Source organism: Anarrhichthys ocellatus, unplaced genomic scaffold (genome assembly GCF_004355925.1).
Source record: "Anarrhichthys ocellatus isolate YVR2014 unplaced genomic scaffold, GSC_Weel_1.0 scaffold5, whole genome shotgun sequence".
Lineage (NCBI taxonomy): Eukaryota > Metazoa > Chordata > Actinopteri > Perciformes > Anarhichadidae > Anarrhichthys > Anarrhichthys ocellatus.
In genome coordinates, this window is record NW_022280035.1 from 8,864,692 (window position 1) to 8,873,763 (window position 9,072).

General features: G+C 40.9%; 1 protein-coding gene across 2 annotated transcripts; it reads right to left on the reverse strand.

Moving 5' to 3' along the window:
- Positions 1 to 24: 24 nt before the first annotated feature.
- adrm1 (ADRM1 26S proteasome ubiquitin receptor) lies at positions 25 to 6,719 on the reverse strand. 2 transcript variants are annotated; one of them, XM_031844288.1, is made up of 10 exons: positions 6,601 to 6,719; positions 3,903 to 4,143; positions 3,130 to 3,246; positions 2,383 to 2,593; positions 1,875 to 1,956; positions 1,653 to 1,792; positions 1,411 to 1,545; positions 865 to 1,022; positions 480 to 582; positions 25 to 378 (listed from the first exon to the last, which is right to left on the reverse strand). In XM_031844288.1, exons 2-10 carry the CDS (start codon positions 4,110 to 4,112, stop codon positions 290 to 292), a joined length of 1,245 nt encoding a protein of 414 aa, XP_031700148.1. In that variant the 5' UTR covers positions 4,113 to 4,143; positions 6,601 to 6,719; the 3' UTR covers positions 25 to 289. The 2 variants fall into 2 exon arrangements, with proteins under 2 accessions (XP_031700148.1, XP_031700149.1); XM_031844289.1 differs by having other exon boundaries at positions 1,875 to 1,953; positions 6,601 to 6,718.
- Positions 6,720 to 9,072: the final 2,353 nt, after the last annotated feature.

Consider the following 9,072-nt stretch of genomic DNA (forward strand, 5'->3'; position numbering starts at 1 on the left):
ACAGAAGGAAAACAAAAATCTAACTTTGGGCTCAATCTCCTTTTATTTCATAAACTGACTCTCTCCTTTCAGAGTAAAATAAATTGTCAATAGAACAAAACAGAGCTGTTGATAAAGACAGTAGTCACAGGGAAAACTGGCCTAACTTGCATGTGTTAAACTGTGGCTTTCACACTGACTGAGGAGCAGAGTGTTGCCTTTGGTATAGAAAGGTGTAAGACAACCTGAAATGGGAGATAGGTACAGGAAAATGAATCTCAGATTTAACGGAGGCGTGGCTGTGTGAGGTCTAATCCAGACTCATGTCCTCGTCGTCCTCTTTCTTCTCTTTGGAGTCTCCTTTACTGTCCTGCATGGCTTTGGCAAACGCCTCCACATCTGACAGGAAAACCAAATACATATGAATAAATAACCAAAGAAAGAGGTGTATTTAAGGAAGAAAAAAATATGTTCCAAGTCTGATATTGCATGCGTCTCACCTCCTCGGTTGGCGGCGTCCACAGCTTCAGCCGGCAGACCAAACTGATTCATGAGAGGGCCGAGCTGCCCGGAGGCCAAGGCACTGCTGAACATACTCATCGACTGAAGGGGGGAGGAAACAGTCGCTGTCAAGCTGCAGCAATTAAACCTAATTAAAGTGCTCTATCCACACCTAATTAGCTAAAAATCAGGTGCATTGAGTCAATCGGGTGCTTGTGATCACACTATTTAGCAAATCAGATGTGGTTGCGAGGTCTTCAGTGCATTAGATTCTCAATAAAAATATCACATTTCCATAAATCTGTTCAGTAAAAGATTTTTCTCTCTTCCACATGAATGTCTTAACCAGAATTTATTTGGAGTTACTTTGTGTTTATCCGTTACCTGTTGGAACTGAGGCGAGTTGATTGTGTTCTGGATCTCATCAGCGCTCTGCAGTAAACTTTCTCCACTGGGGAGGAAGGGCAGCAGCCTCTGCTGGACCTCAGCGTTGGTCAGGATGGGAGCCATCATCTCTGGGGTGCAAACGCTTGCCAAGTCCACTAGAGAACAGGAGAGGAGCCCCATCAGCCATTCATTTTATTCTCTGGTGTTGGCTTCTTTACTCAGTCTCCTTCACTTAGCCGATGACGTTATTCAGATTGACTAAGCAGTCCTAAATCTGTCACCATACCAAGACCCCACATTCAATCATCTGTTACTCATTGTGGTGTAACAGACTGTAGTTTCATTTATCCATGATCTGTACCATCATAGTGTGTAGTAAAGTTTTACAGCTGATTGTTATCTGCCAATCTTCAGTAAAAATATATAATCGGCATTAATGCCTTCTAGTCGTTATATTTTTTCTGCTGATCAGATCCGTGACTCAAACCCATGAAATGATCTGAACCGTGAGTTTTGTGGTCCGTTGCATCCCTAGTCACTCACCTGCTGCTCCCTGAGCAGCCGACGTTGCGGGGACGTTCATGGTGGCGAGGATGCTTTGGAGGTCACTGAGCTGGATGGGCTGGTGGGAGCCAGGGCTTCCAACAGAGGCTGGAGCGAGTGGGGTCTGAGCAGCGGCTGCAAATGTGACAGTAAGTACAAGTTGTTTTTTTCCTCTTCATTAAAAGTGTGATTCTTAATTGGCAGAGAACTGACGCATAATGACGGTACTGCACTTGATGTACCTGGTGTGGAAGGAGCAACACTAGTAGGGGAGACCGATGTGGCAGCAGGAGTCACCGGGGTGGTGGTGGCCTGAGAGGAACTCAGTCTGGGGGCTGTGCCTGATGACGGAGTGGCGGCTGCTGCTGACTGGCTACGAGAGCTAAGAAGGAATCATTCATAATAATATAAATATTCAGAGGTAATTCATCATATTGTGTTCTACATCTTGTGTTCTGTCTTACCTGGATGAGGAGCTGCTTGTGGCAGGTCCTGCACTGCCCAGCAAGTTGGCAAGTCCTGGTCCTGCTAGAGCTCCCAAACCTCCTTAGACAAACATGAACAAATCAAAAAAGGTTCCAAATTGATGTCTGATTCTTATTTAAAACAAATACACCAGCTGTAAGCTTCACCTAACTTTGTGTTGACATCATAATTATGTAAGAAAGGGAGTAAAAGGAATGACAAATGTATATACTACTACTACAATACGTTTTTTTTTTATTAACGTCACTGTTTAACTACTACAGGACATTTTAGCTTATAATCATGTTTGATGAAATATTTTAATTTGTCTCAAGAGTTACTGTACTTGTGAGTCTTTACATTCTCCGGACTTTTTAATATGTGACCAGATTTCTTTGTCACCATGTTTATGGTGGTTTGCTGAAGACTTCCCTCGCTCAACAGATTCATGAGTCTGTGCTGTGGTTGAGTGTCAAGATTTATAAATACCTAAGAAATGCTACTCACCCAGTCCTCCCAATCCAGTTGGTCCAATCAGCTGCATCAGCTGGTTGTGGCTCATATTTCCCAGCAGGTTTTGCAGGCCTCCCTCTCCTCCGAGTGCAGAGAGCTCGTGGCCGCTGCCGCTTCCGCTTCCTGCCGCTCCGGGAATGGGAGGGTTGTTCAGGTACTCATTCACCTTACGACAGTACTCATCATCCTTGTCGGTCTTTGGCTCCTGATGGAAATGAGGCAAGCAGGAATTCCTCAAAATTAAAAGTTGAATTCTCCACAGACCAAATGAACAGGCTCCGATCTATCCGAGTCATTCCTATGTGATGACGCAAGGCAGATTTGACAACACCGAAAAGATAAAATAAAAGACACTGAATTCATACTAATTGTGCTTTCGTCGATCTGTTTCATAAGTGGCTTTATTCTACAAACACATTGCTGAAAACTAAAACAAAATCTGTCTCAACTGTTTTGAAAAGTCAGAAAATCTTTTGAAATGAAATATAAAGGGACAAAAACAAATCCATAAAAATGTGTGGCTGCCTGACAAATATACTGATTACAGCCATGCACATCCCTTCATCATGTGTAATAATCTCTCTTCTCTGCTCCTCAGTCTTATTGCCTCCCACTTCATTTTTCCCTCTATTGAACATCCATCTGCCTGCACACAAATGGACATAGACGTCACACAGTCACAAAAGACAGTCCCCATTTCTCCTCTCTTTAGAAAGAAGATGATGGGCCTCTTCCTCTCACCTGCATCCAGAAGAACAGTCTCTTGGATCCGGCCTTGAACTTCAGCACAAAGACACGTCCGGTGGTGCACTGGCTCACCTTCTTGAATTCACAGTCATCAGGGAAGATGATCAGGTCCTGGAACAGGAAAGCCACAACATAAGACATTCAGGAGAGAGAGAGGCGGAAAAAAACGCTGAGGTTGCTCTGCCATAACAAATCATCATTAACCGATTACTGAAAGGGAAAACAAAGGCAATAGCATCATAGTACCACTCTGGAATAAAGACACCTTGCTTGCTCTGTTGAAGCCCAGCTGAATACGGATTCAATGTGTAAGCATTGCTTGTATGCAAAATGACAAAATGAGACTCTTTTTTTCCATTGCAGGACTGCTTTAAGAAATCTTAAACAATATTTATGTTATGCGTTTAAAAAATGTTTTAACTATAAACATTGATATATTTAACTCAAACAAATGTTTTGTGTTTTTTGCCTCCGATGACAAAAAATTAGAGAAGAGAGAGATGAGAGACTAAATACAATAAAAATCCCCAGTCGGACCCAACCAGAACCACAGTGGCCCATGTCAGCTCTTCAAACCCCAAAAATGTTACTTTGCTCGAACTAAGAAATACGGCCTCGTTGTCCGATTGAAAATTATAATTTGTTCAAATGTATGCACTGTAGTCTGAACAATAATTTCAAAATCGGCGGGGGTCATAGAAACTCGTTTTGTTGACAACTAGAAAATATTACATCAGAGTAACAGTAAGTAGTTTAAAGTTACTCACATCATCAACATTTCCAGTGGTCCTATCCTTCCAGCAGAAGTGAATCAGGGAGTCGTCAGACTGCTGGACGTATGCAGTGCCCTTGCGTTTGTCCGGTGTCACGACGTTGCCCTTCAAGGTCATTTTCCCAGCACGAAACTCCACCAAGTACTTGCTGGAGCTTCCCCTAGAGCCGCTCACCAAGCTTGGAAAGAGAGCACCTGACGACATCTTTAGATCTCTTTGTAAACAAGCCTGAATACTGGAGGAAAAGAGAAGAGGGTCAGGTTTACAAGACCATAGTTTACATACAGGTGCTGGTCATATAATTAGAATATCATCAAAAAGTTGATTTATTTCACTAATTCCATTCAAAAAGTGAAACTTGTCCATTATATCCATTCATTACACACAGACTGATATATTTCAAATGTTTATTTCTTTTAATTTTGATGATTATAACTGACAACTAAGGAAAATCCCAAATTCAGTATCTCAGAAAATTAGAATATTGTGAAAAGGTTCAATATTGAAGACACCTGGTGCCACACTCTAATCAGCTAATTAACTCAAAACACCTGCAAAGGCCTTTAAATGGTCTCTCAGTCTAGTTCTGTAGGCTACACAATCATTGGGAAGACTGCTGACTTGACAGTTGTCCAAAAGACGACCATTGACACCTTGCACAGGGAGGGCAAGACACAAAAGGTCATTGCAAAAGAGGCTGGCTGTTCACAGAGCTCTGTGTCCAAGCACATTAATAGAGAGGCGAAGGGAAGGAAAAGACGTGGTAGAAAAAAGTGTACAAGCAATAGGGATAACCGCACCCTGGAGAGGATTGTGAAACAAAACCTATTCAAAAATGTGGGGGAGATTCAGAAAGAGTGGACTGCAGCTGGAGTCAGTGCTTCAAGAACCACTACGCACAGACGTATGCGAGACACATGGGTTTCAGCTGTCGCATTCCTTGTGTCAAGCCACTCTTGAACAACAGACAGCGTCAGAAGCGTCTCGCCTGGGCTAAAGACAAAAAGGACTGGACTGCTGCTGAGTGGTCCAAAGTTATGTTCTCTGATGAAAGTAAATTTTGCATTTCCTTTGGAAATCAGGGTCCCAGAGTCTGGAGGAAGAGAGGAGAGACACACAATCCACGTTGCTTGAGGTCCAGTGTAAAGTTTCCACAGTCAGTGATGGTTTGGGGTGCCATGTCATCTGCTGGTGTTGGTCCACTGTGTTTTCTGAGGTCCAAGGTCAACGCAGCCGTATACCAGGAAGTTTTAGAGCACTTCATGCTTCCTGCTGCTGACCAACTTTATGGAGATGCAGATTTCATTTTCCAACAGGACTTGGCACCTGCACACAGTGCCAAAGCAACCAGTACCTGGTTTAAGGACCATGGTATCCCTGTTCTTAATTGGCCAGCAAACTCGCCTGACCTTAACCCCATAGAAAATCTATGGGGTATTGTGAAGAGGATGATGCGAAATGCCAGACCCAACAATGCAGAAGAGCTGAAGGCCACTATCAGAGCAACCTGGGCTCTCATAACACCTGAGCAGCGCCACAGACTGATCGACTCCATGCCACACCGCATTGCTGCAGTAATTCAGGCAAAAGGAGCCCCAACTAAGTATTGAGTGCTGTACATGCTCATACTTTTCATGTTCATACTTTTCAGTTGGCCAAGATTTCTAAAAATCCTTTCTTTGTATTGGTCTTAAGTAATATTCTAATTTTCTGAGATACTGAATTTGGGATTTTCCTTAGTTTTCAGTTATAATCATCAAAATTAAAAGAAATAAACATTTGAAATATATCAGTCTGTGTGTAATGAATGAATATAATAGACAAGTTTCACTTTTTGAATGGAATTAGTGAAATCAACTTTTTGATGATATTCTAATTATATGTCCAGCACCTGTACATTTCACTGCAGCATGATTATTACTGGTATGAGTAACAAAACTAAGAAAAGGAGGAGACATAAATTAGTATTTTGTGTCTGTGTGGAACCATTTTTATTGTACATAATTTCCTATATTTGTGGACAGGGACAGAAATTTAATTTAATAAATTACTCTCTTACCTCTGAGTCATAGAAAAACCTAGTTCACACACACCATATTTAGCATGGACATGTAAGACATCCATAATTGTGCAAGTTGGACAAAAAGTAAATCTCAGGTTTCATACTTGTAGTTATAATACTTTTACTACAACCTAAATACTAGGTACTAACGTAATTTATATTTTGGTGCTACTTTTTGACAATCTGAATGCAGGACTTTAGACTTTAACGTTACTCGTAACAGTTTACACTGAGTATATTGCTACTTTTATTGAAGTAGACTGTGACGTTAGGTTATAGATTGACATTTATTTCGTATAGTATAACACTTTAAACTTGATATTTGACCGTAAAAATAGTGTTGTGGTATAATCCAAAAGTTTCAGGAGTTTTGAGCAGTTCGTTTGGGCCATATATACTTTTCTTAGCGAAGCTAACAAAAGTAGCAGTTAGCCAGCTGACGCTAGCTTTGTCATGCCGGAAGTCAATGCTAACGTTAGCCCGTGACTTGGCTAAAACCACGAAAAGGCCAAGTATCTAACTATTTATCTAACGAGCAAAAGTCATTAACCATTTTTAAATAACAGCCAACTTTGTACAGGAGCAGCTATATGTGAAACTGGTGTTTAGAAATGGATCGTGTTTAAATACCTGAAGTTGTGTAGGCAGAGTTCATAAACTTTTTCTTCTTTACGTGGCTTAGCTCGCTACTAGCAAAGATGCTCTGACGTTCTCTGTTACTATTCTGACTTCCTGGTATGTCGTGAGCGCGCCTACCATCACCGCGAACGAGCTTTTGGAAAAGAGGGCGGGGTTTCAACGCGTGAACCGCTCAGCCAGGATTGACAGCTCCTTCCTTCCTAGTGTAGCCATTAGCTCTGTGGCTGTTCTACCAGCGGTTTGAATGGTTTAGCGGCAGAAAGCAAAGCAAAACTGGGATGCAAGTATTATAAAAATATAGTGTTAACGTTACGCTTAATTTAAAGATAAACAGAAGCCACTCTAAAACAAGGTAAGAAACGCACACAGTTAGCCAAGTGGGCTAACACAAGTCAGCTTTGCTGCCCTTGGATTAGTTAGCGAGCTAGCGTTAAGTGCTAGCTGGGTTATCCAAACCAGGCGTATCGCCCAGTGCATGCTAGGCTAACCAACATGGATGCTGTGAGTGTTCCTTTGATGCCTGGAGATTATCCGCTTTAACCGCGGGTCGACCGTTATTTTCTAGTTCGGTTGACAGTCACGAATCTAGAGCCGCTACATACGTTACAGTATGTGAGGGCAGGCAGACGTTGGTTGGATTCTGATCGTTTTATATCGATTATTGCGACACATTTGACGTTAGTCAGTCTTAAGGATAAACCCGGATTTGTAGTCTGTTGCAAGTGATCTCTAATGTGTTTGTGACCTGTCTTTGGTAGTTAGTGTCAGAGAGACAGGTGCAACTGAATAGCATGTCAACAAAAATAGCCAAGCTATCTAAGAATTGATAGTTAAGTAGTCTAAATTACTTCCTTTGTATTGCTCTTAACGGGACAGTACCTATTGCTGAAATGGCTGGAGTAGAGCTGCTGTCCTTCACACTCTCGTTGTCACGAGATCACTTGTATCCTCTACCATATATAATATTATATAATGTTATATCTATATAACATTGTATGTCCTCGTGATGTATATGTGGAGTGGCAGGTGGTCTCAAAAACTGTCACTGCGTGGGTGTGTGAGAGAGCCCGCAGCATGTATGTTTATTATGGCAGAAGACATACAAATGTAATCGTGAAGTCTGGTCAGCCACTTTGGTTCTGTTATTAACTGCAATTGTAATCTTGTTAATTATACAGCAACCAGGTCCTGCAGTATAAGTCATGGTGATGTGTGTTTTTAGCAGGTATTGCATAAATGTATTCACATTTTCTCTCCCAACTGTGATTCTGAGGACTTGCACTTAAAGTCTGTTATTCATTTTTGTCAGGAATGATCAAAATATATTGCATTTGTCTCCATTTTGAATTTTAGGTTACTTTGTTGTGTTGTTGGCAGATTTTAGTGGAACAATCCATTGTGGTGGTGTTGCTGTAAATGTACTAGTTATATCTGTGCAGTGTTACTTACTTCCAGCGTATGACTGCTTGTGGATTGGTCTTTAATTTTTTGATGATTTCTTCTGGGAGCGTGTCACTTAATATAACTGTCAAACCAGCAGGAGGATAAAAGTAGGATGTAAAAACAAAACCACAGGCATTAGCATGGAGTCTAAATCAGGATAAGGGTGCTGATGATACAGTACAGTTATTGAGCAACTAAAAAGCAATTTGTCCATTTTCAGGTACTATGAACAGCACTGTAATTAAGATAGCTTTCGGTGATAAAAATGTTCTGCTGGACATTTCTTGTACGAATCTCTGTTGTCTCACACAATAGTTTCTATTACTGAAAATAACGTGTAATTGATGAATGCTCCAATCAGTACTTGGAATCAGTTGCATAACTTATTGAAGTACTGATACTTTAGGTTGTCCTGGCAAAAGGATAATGGTCTGGGTGATCTCTTGATATTGTATGGTTGCCGATTGGAATTAATCACTAAAGTGTATATAATAACTAAGTGGGTTAAGGAAAATAATAGAACAGTTTGATTTGCTCATTTTACTGTAATGCAGCCTTTAAACCAGGAAAAGACACTCATGTGATGTTACAATAACCAAAATCTAAGACAATATCAAGTCTCATATCACAATACTTGTATAATATCAATATACTTCCCATGTTATTACTTAAAACAACCTGTTTGTCCTTGTATTTTATTAAGACTCTTTCAACATTACTGGATATTGTCATCACAACAAAAAGTATGTATCTGTAGTGGAGAACCTTTACGCGAATGCCCGAGTATACAATCTCACAATGGCTATCCTTGTCCAGATACTGTAAGACTTTTTAGAGAATGACATTATCGTGGTCAGTGCATTTCCAGTCACACAGGAAGAAAGTATTTAATCAGTCATTGTAGTTCAGCCTCATAAAAAAGCCAGTTCTGTCAAACAAGGTTACACCTAGATAACAAACCAACAGTAGGTCAGAGAGGGAGATCATCACTGCAGCTACACTGGGAACCAAAATGTGGAT